Consider the following 20,156-nt stretch of genomic DNA (forward strand, 5'->3'; position numbering starts at 1 on the left):
GTTTGGGGTTAATAGATTTGTTTATGGATTATTTTTGAAGTTTTCAGACAAGGAAGTTAGATGTTATTCTGAAATTTTTGTTCTGTTTTTGGTTAAATAGTTTTTGGGGTGCCCAGTGCTGTCTTGGTAGGGATGGAAAGGTCCCCCACCCCTCAAAGAACAATCCTGCGGGAACTAAAAACCAGACCAATGAACCCCTTTTTTAAAATCTTCAAAAAGACATAAACAAATTATTTTCCTACCCCAAAAATACAACCCCCTGCCACTTTGGTTTAGGCTGTCACGAGTTGAACTGGTCTTTTTTACCTATTTTAATAATGGGTAAATAATTTAAATTCGAACAAAAAAATGTAAATTGATTTTTATCATAAATTGTTGCTTTAAAAATTTTTCCTCAACAAATAAAAGTAAATAGAATATTTGTATTCTACTGAAAAAAGAACTAATTCAACTTAGAAATGAAAGTTGTAACATAATTTTTTTACCTCAGATCTTTCTTATACTGTACAGAAACTAAAAAAATGAATATCCTCGGGGGTTTCCCAAACCTATAAACTTTTTATCAATGATCACTAAAACTAAAACTATATTAATGTCAAGGGTTTTACAAGTGCTATAAAATTTTGTGACTAAAGTACAGTGGGCGCTCGTTAAGGGCCCATCATAATGAAAATCGTTGGGCATTTTTTGCTAAAATACTGGCTCCTTCCCAAAACCCGGGGTTAAGGGCATTGTCCCAAAGCGTCCAGCGGCCTGAGCCGCCCCCCGTCCCCCATGTGTGTGCCTTTTTTACAAGCCAGTAGGATATTCAGGCCCCCAATATATTTTTTTTATTCCATTGTTTTGGTCTTTAACTCTAAATATCCCCAGGGGCCCAAAACCGGTGCCACCCCTGTGGTAAAAAAGGAAAGAAGCACACTAGAATTAAAGAAAAACTCGCAAGTCCCAAAAGTAGGGGAAGAGGGAAAATTTTCCTTCGGTGATTCTCGATATATACGTCTAAAAGGGAACGTGTCCCATAAAGTGTAGAATTAACAGTGTAGCAACTAAGTTAAGGGTGGGGACAGAAAAACGTCAAAATAACTCTCAATTTGTTGGATGTTATAGGGCCCTGAAAATTGCGCCCCCCATGTTTCACCACCCAAAATCTGCCAGCTCTCTCCATCAAACAAATAATTAAAAAAACATCTCCTCCAAAGGGAGTATAAGGTAAAACTTTTTTTTCCTTTCAACCGGTTTTCCCCCGGGGGGTTTGGGAAAAGAAAAACAAAAAATTTCTCCTTTCAAATTTAGTAATCAGTGGTCCCTCAATAATCTTAAAACCTTCCCGGAAAAGGGTTTATCGAAATGGAGATTTTTGAAACAATTTTTTCCCCCAAAAAAAAATTAAAAAACCCAAATTAATTGTTCCCGACACCCAAAAAATTTAACAACAATTTTTTTTTCCTAAAGATGATATACTAAAAGAATGAACATTCAACATGAATTACCTTTTTGGGGAAAGGGTGTTGTTGGTGAATGGAAGACGGGGAGGGGAGGGGGAGAGGATTATTTGGAAGAATCCCCCCCCATAAGGACTCTAGGGGATAATAAAGTATAAATGAACATTGGTAATAGGGTGTTGATGGTGGCTTTGCTGTAGGGGGATAAGCTAAAACATTGGGGGTTTAATTTAGGTTGGATAAATACCGTGGAGGGGTTGGTTTGGTCGACCACCTGGCTTTTGCTTGGGTGCTTTTGTTCTGTTAGTGGTTTTGGTTTGTGAAGGACCGGCCTAGTATGGGCCAACAGGCTTTTAGTGTTCCCCCTTTCCCAAATGTTAAAAGTTTGGCGGGTAGTTTCAAATTTAGGTTGGAAAAATCAGGTGGGGGGGTTGGTTTTAGTGGGACTTGCCCCTACTTATTTTTGGGTAGCATTTGTTCTGTTGTGGGTTGGATTTGTGAAGGCCGGCTGTTGGGCCAGCAGGCCTTTTCCCAGTTTTCCCTATTTTCTTAAGTTCTTTTTAACATCCCCTTACCTGTGATAGGCTAGGCCCGGGGTATTTAGAAGGTTGGACAAATTTCCCCGAGTTGGGGGCGAGTTTGATTTGTCATTAGTGCAGGAGTAAATTCTTGGGTAGCTTGGGTGGATCATTTTGATAAGGACCTGCCCTTTTATGGGGCCCGTAGACCTGCAGTGTTCTTCCATTTTATTTCTTATTCTATTTGTTTGTGTGGGGGATGGCAAATTTATTGTTGGAAAATATGACACTAATATCAACCCCCTATGGCTTATTTATCTATCACAATTCAACTAATATGACATAATAAACAATATTAATAACATAGAAACGTGGAATATACTCTAGAATGAATAAAAAAAGTCATTCAAAATTAAGGAGGTGTTGTGTTGTGTTGTTGGGGGGTAAAAAGGGGGCCCACGGGTTTAACCCGTCCATAATGGTGGTGGGGCGGGGGGGTTTTTGTACCCCTATATAACCCCAACATTGGGGGGTTGGTAGAACCCTTTGAATCACTAAAAAAGGGAAACCCCTCTACCACCATACTCGACCTTCTACCACTATTAAAACTGTACCACCATCACTACTACCTTCTACCACCACCCCACTCCACCAAAAAAAAGCTTCTGGGTGCCAGCTTTTTGGGTAAAAAATTTAAGGAAACACATAATTTTAAAAAGTTTGTAGAAAAAAACAAAAATGGTGGTGGAGATGGAAGTTGTATTTGTGGTTGATAAATTTTTAAAAAAAGGAGGATCACTGCAGCAGGCCTTTTGGCCCCCTGCTCGGCAGGTCCTTTAAAATTTATCCCACCTGGAAAAAATTTCCCCCCCAGTCCTCCCAAAACTCCCCGAAATAAGCTCTGATAACCCCATCCCCCTCATTTTGGGACTTGTAAATGGGTGGATGAGTTTTCGAAGGGTTTCTTCTTGGGTAACTTTAAAAACTGGAGGAAAAATATTGTGGGAAAAATTGAAAAAACCCCGCCAGTTGCCCGGGCTGCGTGATCCCCCCTTTCCTTTTTTATCAACCCTTCCCCTTTTCTTCCCCTCTCCACCATCTCTTTTTATTTTTTTACAAACTTTTCCCTAAAATGTGTTTTTATTCTTTCCCAAAGGGCTGGCATAAATGACTTTTAGCCATGAAAAATTAGCCCTTAAAAACTAAAATCAATGGAATATTATGAAATATTTCAAGGAAAATGTGGGGGCCGTCACTCATGGGAAACAATGGCACCCCTGGCGGGGAAGGGAAAAAGGCCGGCCCAGGCGCAAAGTACCATCCGGGGCAAAGGATATTAGGGACTTTTTGGCAGTTCCCGGCCCTTTTTCAGGAATTTTTTTGACGAAAAAACAGGACTTTTTCCCGAAATGGGCGACTTTCGGGCCCGGGGGGATTATTGAGGACCACTGTATACGGGAAAAGGGGTTACTACCCCTTGCTCCCCATTTTCGCCTCTTCAGCCCTGGCTTGGAGGAAGAATTCTTTTCCCACTTCCCCATATGAAGTTGAAGTGACAGAATCGGGCCTTATATAGTGCCAGGAGGTGAGACGTAGGTTGATTTGGGAGGGCAGGTCCTTCTCAAACCCAGCCGTTCTCACTAGTAGAGGTTGTCGAAGTAGATGGTCTGTACCAAGATACCCTTGTGTTGCAGTGTCTGACAGAATGAACATTAAAATGGTATAAAATACCGACAGATTGTTAGGTAGGGACTGACCACCTCAAAACTTTAAGGGTGATGGACTGATTACATCGTCTTCAAGTATCTTCTGCTTCTATCAACTTTTCTGTACTCGACTGAAGAAGCCTACTGTGTAGGCGAAACGTTTCAAAATAAAGATACCTAACTGTTGCATATGTGTCTTACCTAACAATCTGTCGGTATTTTATACCATTTTAATGTTCATTCTGTCAGACACTGCAACACAAGGGTATCTTGGTACAGACCATCTACTTCGACAACCTCTACTAGTGAGAACGGCTGGGTTTGAGAAGGACCTGCCCTCCCAAATCAACCTACGTCTCACCTCCTGGCACTATATAAGGCCCGATTCTGTCACTTCAACTTCATATTGTTTCAGACAACGGAACAATGCTCTTCTCCAGACTGAGGGACTGACCACCTCAAAACTTTAAGGGTGATGGACTGATTACATCGTCTTCAAGTATCTTCTGCTTCTATCAACTTTTCTGTACTCGACTGAAGAAGCCTACTGTGTAGGCGAAACGTTTCAAAATAAAGATACCTAACTGTTGCATATGTGTCTTACCTAACAATCTGTCGGTATTTTATACCATTTTAATGTTCATTCTGTCAGACACTGCAACACAAGGGTATCTTGGTACAGACCATCTACTTCGACAACCTCTACTAGTGAGAACGGCTGGGTTTGAGAAGGACCTGCCCTCCCAAATCAACCTACGTCTCACCTCCTGGCACTATATAAGGCCCGATTCTGTCACTTCAACTTCATATTGTTTCAGACAACGGAACAATGCTCTTCTCCAGACTGAGGGACTGACCACCTCAAAACTTTAAGGGTGATGGACTGATTACATCGTCTTCAAGTATCTTCTGCTTCTATCAACTTTTCTGTACTCGACTGAAGAAGCCTACTGTGTAGGCGAAACGTTTCAAAATAAAGATACCTAACTGTTGCATATGTGTCTTACCTAACAATCTGTCGGTATTTTATACCATTTTAATGTTCATTCTGTCAGACACTGCAACACAAGGGTATCTTGGTACAGACCATCTACTTCGACAACCTCTACTAGTGAGAACGGCTGGGTTTGAGAAGGACCTGCCCTCCCAAATCAACCTACGTCTCACCTCCTGGCACTATATAAGGCCCGATTCTGTCACTTCAACTTCATATTGTTTCAGACAACGGAACAATGCTCTTCTCCAGACTGAGGGACTGACCACCTCAAAACTTTAAGGGTGATGGACTGATTACATCGTCTTCAAGTATCTTCTGCTTCTATCAACTTTTCTGTACTCGACTGAAGAAGCCTACTGTGTAGGCGAAACGTTTCAAAATAAAGATACCTAACTGTTGCATATGTGTCTTACCTAACAATCTGTCGGTATTTTATACCATTTTAATGTTCAACCTACTACCTAGGATAAAGGTAAATATAAGTGTAAATATAAAAGAACCCCAATGGAAATAACTAAGTCACTGACTTTTTTGGGTTATCCTAGGTACTTTAAACACATGGTGCTATGTATGATAATCTATGTACGTAACTATTTGTGTATGCCTGAATAAACTTATTTATAAATTACAATGTAAATATTTCTTATTTATAAATTAAAATGTAAATATTTCTTATTTATAAATTACGTACATTAAGTGTGATAGTGGTGGTGGGTTCTGCTGCCGCCTCACCTCCACTACCACTATGTACGGATTCTCTCAGTGGCCATTATAAACCCAACAACACTTCCACCACTTACTCCTCACATACATTATGACATATTTTATTCATGTTAGAAAATATATCATGTTTCTATGTTATTAATAGTGTTTATTATGTCATATTAGATGAATTGTGATAGATAAATAAGCCGCAGAGATGATAGTAGCATCATACTGAAGCATAATAAACTCGCCTTCCTCTCGCCTCCTACCTGGCTTCCATACACCAGTGTGATGTTAAATGTTCATTTATCCATTTTATTAGTGTTTTATATTTATATGTCATTGTTTTTTGTATTTATATTTAATCTTTAAAAACAATATTTTTTTGTTAATACTTTTGGCTGTCTGAAACAATCAAGAAAACTGTTCTTATGAACAAGAAAATGACCTTATGATAAGAAATTAATTTGGTGAGCAGGAAAATAAGCTTGTATGCAGGACAATGACCTTGTGAGCAGGACAATGACAATGTTTACCTGAAGTTTACCTGGAGAGAGCTCTGGGGTTCAACACCCCCGTGGCCCAGCCCGTGACCAGGCCTCAGGGTGGATCATGGCCTGATCAACCATGCTGTTACTGCTGGCTGCACGCACTCCAACATACGAACTACAGCCTGGCTGGTCAGGTACTGACTTTAGGTGCCTGTCCAGTGCCTGCTTGAAGACAGTCAGGGGTCTATTGGTAATCTCCCTTATGTATGCTGGGAGGCAGTTGAACAGACTTGGGCCCCTAACACTTATTGTGTTGTCTCTTAACATGCTAGTGACACCCCTGCTTTTCATTGGGGGATGTTGCATCATCTGCCGAGTCTTTTGCTTTCGTAGGGAGTGATTTTCTTGTGCAAGTTTGGTACTAATCCCTCTAGGATTTTCCGAGTGTATATAATTATGTAGCTCTCTCGCCTGTGTTCGAGGGAGTACAGGTTTAGGAACTTGAACCTTCCCAGTAATTGAGGTGTTTTATCTCCATTATGCTCTGTACATTTTCTAGGTCAGCAATTTCACCTGCCTTGAAAGGTGCTATTAGTGTGCAGCAATATTCCAGCCTAGATAGAACTAGTGACCTGAAGAGTGTCATGTGAGCAGGACCTTGTAAGCAGGACAATGACCATTGTAAGCAAAAAATACTGACCTTGTGAGCAAAGACAGAGATGCATCTCTCAGTATGTTCTTCATATTCGACAGTATCCTACTGTCCACTGTCTTTACGAGCCAAGTGATAGCGACGTCTCGCCTCACAAGAGTAAATCTTGTTGGTCGCTGCTCACAGGAAGAAAATAACCAAGTCACCCAGGAGAAATAAACATGGCATGGTTTATAACCAGTTAGTGATGGAAGTTTGAGCCTTCACCCAGTAATCCAACTGGTGTGGGTCGCATCCTGAGGACAAAATTACTGTATTTCACAACTTATGATTTGTTTTATTTCAATGGTTCAGCATTGGATATAACTGGGAGAGCTACAGCCCACCCCACACCCCAAAATAACAAAAAAAAGGCACAATACTGTGACTGGAACGATACACAAATAACCCGCTCCAGTCACTGACCATCAGTTTATAGGATGCAGGGTGGTTTCTAGAGACATTTTATGGAAAAAAAAAATGCGTCTAATAAGCCGCAAAATGCAGTAATCCAAGTTGCAGGAAATGCTCTGCATAACAAGGGATTTTCTATATACATAGTAGTATGTCACTGATGTCAGCTATGGTCTGTATACCTTGTCCAGTTAGTCCTTGACTTACAAACACATTGAGAATCTTGTGTATCATATCATTACAGGAGGCCCTCCATATTCACGAGGGTTGGGGATCAAGAACCTCGCGAATCTTAAAAATTCACAAATGCTTGGTGCATATATATGATGTAGGGAAATATACTAATACTGTAGTGTTTGCTAATGTTTTGATGCACAAATATATTGCAGTGAAATACAATAATAGCATTTACTTAGCCTAACAATATTGCTTCCTTAACCTACTGAACCACGAACAATCATAAAACACATGAAAACTTCATAAAATATTGTAAAAAGAGAGCAAATGAGAGAATGGGTGAGATGTTATCAACAAATTTTGTTGAAAATAAGAAAAAGTTTTGGAGTGAGATTAACAAGTTAAGGAAGCCTAGAGAACAAATGGATTTGTCAGTTAAAATAGGAGAGGAGAGTTATTAAATTGAGAGTTAGAGGTATTGGGAAGATGGAGGGAATATTTTGAGGAATTGTTAAATGTTGATGAAGATAGGGAAGCTGTGATTTCGTGTTTACCTGGAGTTTACCTGGAGAGAGTTTCGGGGGTCAACGCCCCCGCGGCCCGGTCTGTGACCAGGCCTCCTGGTGGATCAGCGCCTGATCAACCAGGCTGTTGCTGCTGGCTGCACGCAAACCAACGTACGAGCCACAGCCCGGCTGATCAGGAACTGACTTTAGTTGCTTGTCCAGTGCCAGCTTGAAGACTGCCAGGGGTCTGTTGGTAATCCCCCTTATGTGTGCTGGGAGGCAGTTGAACAGTCTCGGGCCCCTGACACTTATTGTATGGTCTCTTAACGTGCTAGTGACACCCCTGCTTTTCATTGGGGGGATGGTGCATCGTCTGCCAAGTCTTTTGCTTTCGTAGTGAGTGATTTTCGTGTGCAAGTTTGGTACTAGTCCCTCTAGGATTTTCCAGGTGTATATAATCATGTATCTCTCCCTCCTGCGTTCCAGGGAATACAGGTTTAGAAACCTCAAGCGCTCCCAGTAATTGAGGTGTTTTATCTCCGTTATGCGCGCCGTGAAAGTTCTCTGTACATTTTCTAGGTCGGCAATTTCACCTGCCTTGAAAGGTGCTGTTAGAGTGCAGCAATATTCCAGCCTAGATAGAACAAGTGACCTGAAGAGTGTCATCATGGGCTTGGCCTCCCTAGTTTTGAAGGTTCTCATTATCCATCCTGTCATTTTTCTAGCAGATGCGATTGATACAATGTTATGGTCCTTGAAGGTGAGATCCTCCGACATAATCACTCCTAGGTCTTTGACGTTGGTGTTTCGCTCTATTTTGTGGCCAGAATTTGTTTTGTACTCTGATGAAGATTGAGTGTTGGGGGAAGTTCGTGAGGCAGTAGGTAAAATGAAAGGGGGTAAGGCAGCCAGGATTGATGGGATAAAGATAGAAATGTTAAAAGCAGGTGGGGATATAGTTTTGGAGTGGTTGGTGCAATTATTTAATAAATGTATGGAAGAGGGTAAGGTACCTAGGGATTGGCAGAGAGCATGCATAGTTCCTTTGTATAAAGGCAAAGGGGACAAAAGAGAGTGCAAAAATTATAGGGGGAGAAGTCTGTTGAGTATACCTGGTAAAGTGTATGGTAGAGTTATTATTGAAAGAATTAAGAGTAAGATGGAGAATAGGATAGCAGATGAACAAGGAGGCTTTAGGAAAGGTAGGGGGTGTATGGACCAGGTGTTTACAGTGAAACATATAAGTGAACAGTATTTAGATAAGGCTAAAGAGGTTTTTGTGGCATTTATGGATTTGGAAAAGGCATATGACAGGGTGGATAGGGGGGCAATGTTGCAGGTGTATGGTGTAGGAGGTAGGTTACTGAAAGCAGTGAAGAGTTTTTACGAGGATAGTGAGGCTCAAGTTAGAGTATGTAGGAAAGAGGGAGATTATTTCCCAGTAAAAGTAGGCCTTAGACAAGGATGTGTGATGTCACCATGGTTGTTTAATATATTTATAGATGGGGTTGTGAGAGAAGTAAATGCGAGGGTCTTGGCAAGAGGCGTGGAGTTAAAAGATAAAGAATCACACAAAGTGGGAGTTGTCACAGTTGCTCTTTGCTGATGACACTGTGCTCTTGGGAGATTCTGAAGAGAAGTTGCAGAGGTTGGTGGATGAATCTGGTAGGGTATGCAAAAGAAGAAAATTAAAAGTGAATACAGGAAAGAGTAAGGTTATGAGGATAACAAAAAGATTAGGTGATGAAAGATTGGATATCAGATTGGAGGGAGAGAGTATGGAGGAGGTGAATGTATTCAGATATTTGGGAGTGGACGTGTCAGCGGATGGGTCTATGAAAGATGAGGTGAATCATAGAATTGATGAGGGGAAAAGGGTGAGCGGTGCACTTAGGAGTCTGTGGAGACAAAGAACTTTGTCCTTGGAGGCAAAGAGGGGAATGTATGAGAGTATAGTTTTACCAACGCTCTTATATGGGTGTGAAGCATGGGTGATGAATGTTGCAGCGAGGAGAAGGCTGGAGGCAGTGGAGATGTCATGTATGAGGCAATGTGTGGTGTGAATATAATGCAGAGAATTCGTAGTTTGGAAGTTAGGAGGAGGTGCGGGATTACCAAAACTGTTGTCCAGAGGGCTGAGGAAGGGTTGTTGAGGTGGTTTGGACATGTAGAGAGAATGGAGCAAAACAGAATGACTTCAAGAGTGTATCAGTCTGTAGTGGAAGGAAGGCAGGGTAGGGGTCGGCCTAGGAAAGGTTGGAGGGAGGGGGTAAAGGAGGTTTTGTGTGCGAGGGGCTTGGACTTCCAGCAGGCATGCGTGAGCGTGTTTGATAGGAGTGAATGGAGACAAATGGGTTTTAATACTTGACGTGCTGTTGGAGTGTGAGCAAAGTAACATTTATGAAGGGATTCAGGGAAACCGGCAGGCCGGACTTGAGTCCTGGAGATGGGAAGTACAGTGCCTGCACTCTGAAGGAGGGGTGTTAATGTTGCAGTTTAAAAACTGTAGTGTAAAGCACCCTTCTGGCAAGACAGTGATGGAGTGAATGATGGTGAAAGTTTTTCTTTTTTGGGCCACCCTGCCTTGGTGGGAATCGGCCAGTGTGTTAATAATAATAATAATAAAAATGTTATGATTGGGCGGCTGGGCATTTGCGAATATTTGAAGCTCGTGAAAGTGGAGGGCTAGCTGTATTGTGTATATCATTATTATACACAATACAGAAAGTCCCCAATGTGTTCTAAGTTGAAGACTTCCTCTATAATGAATATTATAGACAATACACGAGATTCTCGAGGTGTTTGTAAGTCAAGGATTTACTGTACATGTACTTGCAGAAATAAAGATTATTATTATTATTATTATTTATCATGCTAAACAATTCTTACAAACAAAACTCTCACCCAGTCTTTATTTTCAAGCACCAACATGATCAAAAGTTTAGAATTACACCAACAGTAGAAACATCACTGTTAAAGGCACAGGAAGGTGCTCCTTGACTTACGATGGGATTATGTTCTAACGAACCCATCGTAAGTTGAAAATATCATAGGAAAATATAAATATGATATGCTAAATAAATAACAAATTAATAACTACTGTCATTGAATCAGTAAATAAACAAATAATTACTGTAACTAACTAAATACAGCCTCTCCTCACTTAGCAACGTACTCCTTTACCGATGCCTTGGACTTACAATGGGCTCTCTGACCAGTATCCATACTTAAATAATGTATATTAGAGCTGATTTCCTCTCTTCTGTTTATTACAATATACAGTACGCTGCTGTATGTGTAAAAATTTACCGAAATGTTATAAATGGTGCAAAGACGACATTAAAAAATTATCAAAGCTGGTTGACACAAACACTACCATTATAATATGCTCGTCACTTAGCGATGAATTCATTTAACCCTTAAATGGTCCAAACGTATATATACGTTTTTTCAACATTTGAAAGTATGTAAAAAAATGTAGATCTTTTTTTTTTCCATTTGAAAATGTGTAAAAAAACTTTTATCTACATTTGTTTTTTTATGTTCGAAAATATGTAAAAAAAACGTAGATCTACGTTTGGAGCACTACGGATTTGAATTTCAATCTGTTTGGACTGTTTAAGGGTTAATGACGTGGTCTCATGAATGGAACTCCATCGTTAAGTGAGGAGAGGCTGTACCAGTATTAAAAAGTAAATGAATGAATACAAGTTACCTTCATGTTGGGTAATTATCTTAAGTTTCATCTCCAAAGTAATTGCTACTACACCATCGTAAAGTCGAACTCTCGTAAGTCGAACCGTTGTAAAGTCAAAATATTGTAAACTGAACCCAAAATGCTCTGCATGACTATGGGCTTCCTGCTTGCACACCTAAATGTCACCCATCACTGTACAAGCACTGTATCATGTCACCCATCATTGTACAAGCACTGTATCATGTCACCCATCATTGTACAAGCACTGTATCATGTCACCCATCATTGTCATGTCACCCATCATTGTACAAGCACTGCATCATGTCACCCATCATTGTACAAGCACTGTATCATGTCACCCATCATTGTACAAGCACTGTATCATGTCACCCATCACTGTACAAGCACTGTATCATGTCAACCATCATTGTACAAGCACTGTATCATGTCAACCATCACTGTACAAGCACTATCATGTAACCCATAATTGTACAAGCACTATCATGTCACCCATCATTGTACAAGCACTGTATCATGTCAACCATCACTGTACAAGCACTATCATGTAACCCATAATTGTAAAAGCACAATCATGTCAACCATAACTGTACAAGCACTGTATCATGTCAATCATCATTGTACAAGCACTGTATCATGTCAACTATCACTGTGTACACATCGTATCATGTCAACCATCACTGTACACACATTGTATCATGTCAATCATCACTGTCACTATACAAACATTGTATCATGTCACCCATCACTGTACATCATGTCAACCATCATCACTGTCACCCATCACTGTACATTGTATCATGTCACCCACATTGTATCATGTCACCCATCACTGTACATTGTATCATGTCACCCATCATTGTACAAGCACTATATCATGTCACCCATCACTGTACAAACATTGTATCATGTCAACCATCACTGTAAAAGCACTGTCTCATGTCAGCCATCATTGTACATTGTATCATGTCACCCATCATTGTACAAGCACTGTATCATGTCACCCATCACTGTACATGCACTGTATCATGTCAACCATCACTGTACACACATTGCATCATGTCAACCATCACTGTACACACATTGTATCATATCACCCATCACTTTACAAACATTGTATTATGTCACCCATCACTGTACAAACATTATATGTCAACCATCACTGTACATTGTATCATGTCACCCATCTCTGTACAAACATTGTATCATGTCACCCATCACTGTACATTTTATCATGTCACCCATCACTGTACAAACATTATATCATGTCAACCATCTCTGTACAAACATTGTATCATGTCACCCATCACTGTACATTGTATCATGTCACCCATCACTGTACATTGTATCATGTCACCCATCACTGTACAAACATTGTATTAAGCTGAAATAAACATTTAACTTTGTCTGTGCCCGGTTAGTGGTGTAGGTTTGAACCTTCATCCAGTAATCATGGTACAGTCTGTGACCAGTTAGTGGTGGAGGTGTGACCAGTTAGTGGTGGAGGTGTGACCAGTTAGGTCATTCATAATTACTCACCCCATGTACAGCAGTTTGAATGCCTATCAGGTTCATTTGTTCAGGAGTTTCAAATTCTTCAACGCCTTCACAGAGACATACTCATGGGGCAGCTCCTGAACTATCTCCTGGGCCCCCTGCGGCACGTTCCCAGTGCCCGTGAAGATGAACATCAGAGAACCAATGGATTTCGGCATCATGCCCAGCGAAATTTCATAGCCAGTGTCACGAATTGACTGTCTTGCCATCTCTGTGTTGCGGTAATTATGGGCGGGTCCAATGTGCTGTAGGAATCAACTGATTCAATATTTACTGATTATACTAATTATTTGTATTATTATAGCAGTTACTGATAATAAGACTGACAGAACTTATTGTCAGTACAGTACTGCCAGTAGAGTATTGCCCATCGTGGAGGGGTATTTCTAATGGCATACCATGAAGGGTGTGTGATGCCCAAGTGCTAGGAACATACCATGAAGGGTGTGTGATGCCCAAGTGCTAGGAACATACCATGAAGGGTGTGTGATGCCCAAGTGCTAGGAACATACCATGAAGGGTGTGTGATGCCCAAGTGCTAGGAACATACCATGAAGAGTGTGTGATACCCAAGTAGTAGCATACCATGAAGGGTGTGTGATGCCCAAGTATTAGGAGACAAAGACCAAGTCCATTAAGAATGTTGATCATGCAAGCAACTCCAGTATACTTGCCGAACGCCACCACATGCTGGCCTTGCCTGTCACACATACGCTCATAGTCCAGCAACCGGATGTTCTGAAAACACAAAATACTGTGAATTTCTCAGCTCACACACTGAGGTCCGGGGGTTGATTCGCGGTACGGGTGAAAACAGTAGGTCGTGTTTCCTTAAGACACCTGCTGTCACTGTTCACCTAGCAGTAAGTAGATACCTGGGTGTTAGTCACCTTACACCTGCTGTCACTGTTCACCTAGCAGTAAGTGACCAGTGTGGGTGGCATCCTGGGGGACAAGATTGAAGGACCACAATGGAAATATGTAAGACAGACAGTCCTCGATGACCCACTGACTTTCTTGGGTTATCCTGGGTGGCTAACTCTCCCTACCCTGGGTTATCCTGGCTGGCTAACTCTCCCTACCCTGGGTTATCCTGGCTGGCTAACTCTCCCTACCCTGGGTTATCCTGGGTGGCTAACTCTCCCTATGCTGGGTTATCCTGGGTGGCTAACACTCCCTACCCTGGGTTATCCTGGGTGGCTAACACTCCCTACCCTGGGTTATCCTGGGTAGCTAACTCTCCTTACCCTGGATTATCCTGGCTGGCTAACACTCCCTACCCTGGGTTATCCTGGGTGGCTAACTCTCCCTACCCTGGGTTATCCTGGGTAGCTAACACTCCCTACCCTGGGTTATCCTGGGTAGCTAACTCTCCTTACCCTGGATTATCCTGGCTGGCTAACACTCCCTATCCTGGGTTATCCTGGGTGGCTAACCCTCCCCACCCCAGGTTATCCTGGGTGGCTAACCCTCCCCACCCCAGGTTATCCTGGGTTGCTAACCCTCCCCAGGTAAAAAATGCTAACAAATATTACCTGATCTTACGTTCTCTAAAATAGCATCAAGGAGAGGCATGTTGGCTTCCTGAGCTTTAATAGTGAGAGAGAAGAAACAGTATGTTCTGTTGGGTATAAGCTGATCAATGGGTACCTGCTTCACCCCTATGATCACCGGTGCTTCTGATAGGTCCTCTTGTATCTTGGCTCCCACATTCTGATAGACCTGTAATGATAAGACTACAGTAGTCTCCCTATATCCATGAGGGATATGTTCCAAGACCTACCCTGGATGCCCAAAACCACAGATAGTACCCAACCATATGCACATACAGTGGTACCCCGAGTTTTGAACAGCTCCCAACTCGACCAATTATGTAAGTGTATTATTGCCCGTGCCTTTGTAAGTGTATTTTTGGGGTCTGAAACTGACTAATCTAATTTACATTATTCCTTATGGGAACAAATTCATTCGGTAATGGCACTTGAATAGCCTTCTGGAACGAAGAAAGTTTGAAACTCAGGGTACGACTAAGTTGTTTCTCACTTACGTACATACCTATGATGAAGTTTAATTGATAAATTACACACAGTAAGTGGAGAATCATCACTTTTTTTACTAATGTCTTAGACTCTGAACAACTGCCACCATCACTACTTGATGAACAACTGCTTGTCTTAGTCTCTGAACAACTGCCACCATCACTACTGTCTGTCTTAGACTCTGAACAACTGCCACCATCACTACTGTCATGTCTTACCAACATTATCAAGCTAAATTAAGGATATGTTCAGGCCACGGTAAACCGTGGATAACCGAAACTGTAGAAACCGAATCTCTGCATACACGGGTTCTACTGTACATAAACATATGAATATAAGAATGGAGGAGCACTGCAGCAGGCCTACTGGCCAATGGAAATAAGTCACTTTGACTTTTTTAGGTTATCCCAGGTTCTTTACACATATGCTGCTAAGTATACCTGGAGTATACCTGGAGATAGTTCCGGGGGTCAACGCCCTCGTGGCCTGTTCTGTGACCAGGCCTCATGGTGGACCAGGGCCTGATCAACCAGGCTGTTATTACTAGCTGCACGCAGTCCAATGTACCAACCACAGCCCGGCTGGTCAGGTACTGACTTTAGGTGCCTGTTCAGTGCCTGCTTGAAGACAACCAGGGGTCTTGAAGACAGCCAGGGGTCTTGAAGACAGCCAGGGGTCTTGAAGACAACCAGGGGTCTTGAAGACAGCCAGGGGTCTTGAAGACAACCAGGGGTCTTGAAGACAGCCAGGGGTCTATTGGTAATCCCCCTTATGTATGCTGGGAGGCAGTTGAACAGTCTTGTATGATAATCTATGTAACCGTATTTGTGTATACCTGAATAATTACTTACAACGTGTAATTACAATTTTGGTTTGCTAAGTACAAAGAAAGTCACTATCATGCTGGGGCATATCGGGCAGACTAATCCTAGTACATAATAACTACTTAAATCTGGACAATTTTCAGCCTATTTTTAAGGTCACCTATAATGCTACCTTCAAACATTGTATGCTAATTTGTGTAACTGTATTTATGTGTACTTGTAAGTAAATAAACTTACAGTAGTGTGGAGATTAACTAGGACAACTTAGGCACGGTGCCCCGTGTCCTGGTGGTAACAGGTGGTTTCACACAGTGAGGGTCCAGGTTTGATTCCCAGCCAAGGTTGAAACATTGGACGTGTTTCTTTACACCGGTTGTCTATGTTCACCCATCAGTTAAATGGGTACCTGTGTGTTAGTGGACTGGTGTGGGTGGCATCCTGGGTGTTAGTGGACTGGTGTGGGTGGCATCCTGTGTGTTAGTGGACTGGTGTGGGTGGCATCCTGGTGTGGGTGGTGTTAGTGGACTGGTTTGGGTGGCATCCTGTGTGTTAGTGGACTGGTGTGGGTGGCATCCTGTGTGTTAGTGGACTGGTGTGGGTGGCATCCTGGGTGTTAGTGGACTGGTGTGGGTGGCATCCTGTGTGTTAGTGGACTGGTGTGGGTGGCATCCTGGGTGTTAGTGGACTGGTGTGGGTGGCATCCTGGGTGTTAGTGGACTGGTGTGGGTGGCATCCTGGGTGTTAGTGGACTGGTGTGGGTGGCATCCTGGGTGTTAGTGGACTGGTGTGGGTGGCATCCTGTGTGTTAGTGGACTGGTGTGGGTGGCATCCTGGGTGTTAGTGGACTGGTGTGGGTGGCATCCTGGGTGTTAGTGGACTGGTGTGGGTGGCATCCTGGGTGTTAGTGGACTGGTGTGGGTGGCATCCTGGGTGTTAGTGGACTGGTGTGGGTGGCATCCTGGGTGTTAGTGGACTGGTGTGGGTGGCATCCTGGGTGTTAGTGGACTGGTGTGGGTGGCATCCTGGGGGACAGTCTCTTGAAAACTTTGTGTTATCCTGGTGGATAATTTATATATATGATAATTATATTTACATGTACCTGTACTAAATAATTATATTTACCTGTACTAAATAATTATACAACAAATTAACCTTGATATATGGAGTAAAATTTAGGGCATAAATGATCACAGCAGCAACATCAAGGTAACAACCTTGATGTTGTACAACCTTGATAATAAACCAGTTATAACTAAATAAACCAGTGATAATAAACCAACTATAACAATAAATAAACCAGTTATAACAATAAACCAGCTATAACAATAAACCAGTTGTAACAATAAACCAGTTATAACAATAAATAAACCAGTTATAACAATAAATAAACCAGTTATAACAATAAATAAACCAGTTATAAGAAATAAACCAGCTATAATAAACCAGTTATAATATACAAACCAGTTATAATAAACCAATTATAACAATAAATAAAATAGTTATAATACACCAGTTATAACAATAAACTAGTTATAATAAACCAGTTATAACAATAAACCAGACACCATTATTATTATTGTAATCAAGAGGAAGCGCTAAACCCGGAGGATTATACAGCTCCTGGGGGGGGGACGTGGAAGGCATTCAGGCTTAATTCGGGGAACTGGAGCACAGATCCAATTCCCTGGATCAAGAGCCCCTGACCAGCATCAAGGAACCTTCCTTGAGGGGCCAGACACCATTAATAAACCAATTCACTCACAAGTATTCCTACACTATTAACAAGTCTTATGTACGTTACTTACTGTACGTTATTCACTGTACTTTGTACGTTATTCACTGTACTTTGTACGTTATTCACTGTACTTTGTACGTTATTCACTGTACTTTGTACGTGATTCCTGACACAAAGTTTCTCTACCATTGATGTTTTTTCTGAGTGCGCACGCGCACGCGCGCACCTCTACAGGGGTGCCAACTTCTTCAATTATTTTAGTGATTTATGGCCAGACGGTAAACCTGTAGGGGCCGTGCACCTCCAGGGGGGTGAGGGGCGTTAATGAGGTGTGATATGTGGGTATAAAAGGTAGCTGCAAGTTCCCTGGATCAAGAGCACTTAAATCACAATTAATACATGGCACTCTTGCCCTCTTTCCCTTGACAACTTAAATAAGTGTATTAGTAAGTAAATAAGTTAAATAAGTATATTAATAAGTAAATAAGTTAAATAAGTGTATTAATAAGTAAATAAGTTAAATAAGTGTATTAATAAGTAAATAAGTTAAATAAGTGTATTAATAAGTAAATAAGTGTATTAGTAAGTAAATAAGTGTATTAATAAGTAAATAAGTTAAATAAGTATATTAATAAGTAAATAAATAAGTGTATTAATAAGTAAATAAGTTAAATAAGTATATTAATAAGTAAATAAGTTAAATAAGTGTATTAATAAGTAAATAAGTTAAATAAGTGTATTAATAAGTAAATAAGTTAAATAAGTGTATTAGTAAGTAAATAAGTTAAATAAGTGTATTAATAAGTAAATAAGTTAAATAAGTGTATTAATAAGTAAATAAGTTAAATAAGTGTATTAGTAAGTAAATAAGTTAAATAAGTGTATTAATAAGTAAATAAGTATATTAATAAGTAAATAAATAAAATAAGTAAATAAGTTAAATAAGTGTATTAATAAGTAAATAAGTTAAATAAGTGTATTAATAAGTAAATAAGTTAAATAAGTGTATAATAAGTTAAATAAGTGTATTAATAAGTAAATAAGTTAAATAAGTTATTAATAAGTAAATAAGTTAAATAAGTATTAATAAGTTAAATAAGTGTATTAATAAGTAAATAAGTTAAATAAGTATAAATAAGTAAATAAGTAAATAATAGTAAATAAGTTAAATAAGTGTATTAGTAAGTAAATAAGTGTATTAATAAGTAAATAAGTTAAATAAGTGTATTAATAAGTAAATAAGTTAAATAAGTATATTAATAAGTTTAAGTAAATAAGTTAAATAAGTATATTAATGAGTAAATAAGTTAAATAAGTGTATTAGTAAGTAAATAAGTTAAATAAGTAAATTAATAAGTAAATAATAAGTAAGTTAAATAAGTTTAAATAAGTTAAATAAGTATATTAATAAGTAAATAAGTTAAATAAGTATATTAATAAGTTTAAGTAAATAAGTTAAATAAGTGTATTAATAAGCTTATTTAAATAAATAAGTTTATATAGGCACAAGTAGAGTTATCATATATGATGTACATTACCCACCAAGATAACACAAAAAAGTCAAAGTAACTTATTTCTATTGTAGCCCTTATTTTAGCTTATTACATTCTAGCAGTATCTTAATTAATGTTCTTTATTTGTAGCAGTACATGATGCAACTTATACAGACCATAACTGACACCTATGACATACTGTAGAGTTCCTGCTTATGTACAGCATTTCAGGCAAATTAGGTCAGTTTTGTCCCCCAGGATGCCACCCACACCAGTTACCTAATACCCAGGTACCTAATTACTGCTAGGTGAACGCTGACAGAAGATGTAACTAACACCCAGGTACCTACTTACTGCTAGGTGAACACTGACAGAAGGTGTAACTAACACCCAGGTACCTACTTACTGCTAGGTGAACACTGACAGAAGGTGTAACTAACACTCAGGTACCTACTTACTTGTAGGTGAACACTCACAGCAGGTATAACTAACACCCAGGTACCTACTTACTGCTAGGTGAACACTGACAGAAGGTGTAACTAACACCCAGGTACCTACTTACTACAAGTACTTCTGGCAGTCTGGGAGACACAGATGATGACCAAACTAAATGTTAATTATGTGATCAGGCATATGATCATTATATAGTCTATAATAAATAGTCAATAATATATAGTCTATATACAGTCTATAATATATAGTCTATAATATATAGTCTATAATATATAGTCTATAATATATAGTCTAAAATATATAGTCTATAATATATAGTCTATATATAGTCTATAATATAGTCTATAATATATAGTCCATAATACATAGTTTATAGTATATAGTCTATAATACATAGTCTATAGTTCTATATAGTAGTATGTCATTGTTGTCAGCTAGGACTGTATACCTTGTACATGTACTTGTAGTAAATAAAGATATTATTATTATTATTATTATATATAGTCTATAGTATATAGTCTATAATATATAGTCTATAATATATTGTCTATAATATATTGTCTATAATATATTGTCTATAATATATTGTCTATAATATATTGTCTATAATATAGTCTATAATATATAGTCTATAATATATTGTCTATAATATATTGTCTATAATATATTGTCTATAATATATTGTCTATAATA

At 39.6% G+C, this 20,156-nt stretch overlaps 1 protein-coding gene across 10 annotated transcripts; it reads right to left on the minus strand.

Moving 5' to 3' along the window:
• Positions 1 to 4,825: 4,825 nt before the first annotated feature.
• Positions 4,826 to 18,068, minus strand: LOC128706314 (alpha-aminoadipic semialdehyde synthase, mitochondrial). Of its 10 annotated transcripts, none has more exons than XM_070097687.1 (4): positions 15,177 to 15,693; positions 14,465 to 14,641; positions 13,505 to 13,657; positions 4,826 to 6,687 (listed from the first exon to the last, which is right to left on the minus strand). In XM_070097687.1, the coding sequence occupies exons 1-4, from the start codon at positions 15,180 to 15,182 to the stop codon at positions 6,502 to 6,504; spliced, it is 522 nt and encodes a 173-aa protein (XP_069953788.1). In that variant the 5' UTR covers positions 15,183 to 15,693; the 3' UTR covers positions 4,826 to 6,501. The 10 variants fall into 10 exon arrangements, 4 of the variants coding, with proteins under 4 accessions (XP_069953788.1, XP_069953789.1, XP_069953787.1 ...); XR_011393642.1 differs by having other exon boundaries at positions 4,829 to 6,807; positions 13,318 to 13,657; positions 15,177 to 15,676; XM_070097688.1 differs by lacking the exon at positions 4,826 to 6,687 and adding an exon at positions 12,177 to 13,164 and having other exon boundaries at positions 14,570 to 14,641; positions 15,177 to 15,682.
• Positions 18,069 to 20,156: the final 2,088 nt, after the last annotated feature.

The sequence above is a fragment of the Cherax quadricarinatus genome, chromosome 59 (genome assembly GCF_038502225.1).
Source record: "Cherax quadricarinatus isolate ZL_2023a chromosome 59, ASM3850222v1, whole genome shotgun sequence".
NCBI classification, from domain to species: Eukaryota; Metazoa; Arthropoda; class Malacostraca; order Decapoda; family Parastacidae; genus Cherax; species Cherax quadricarinatus.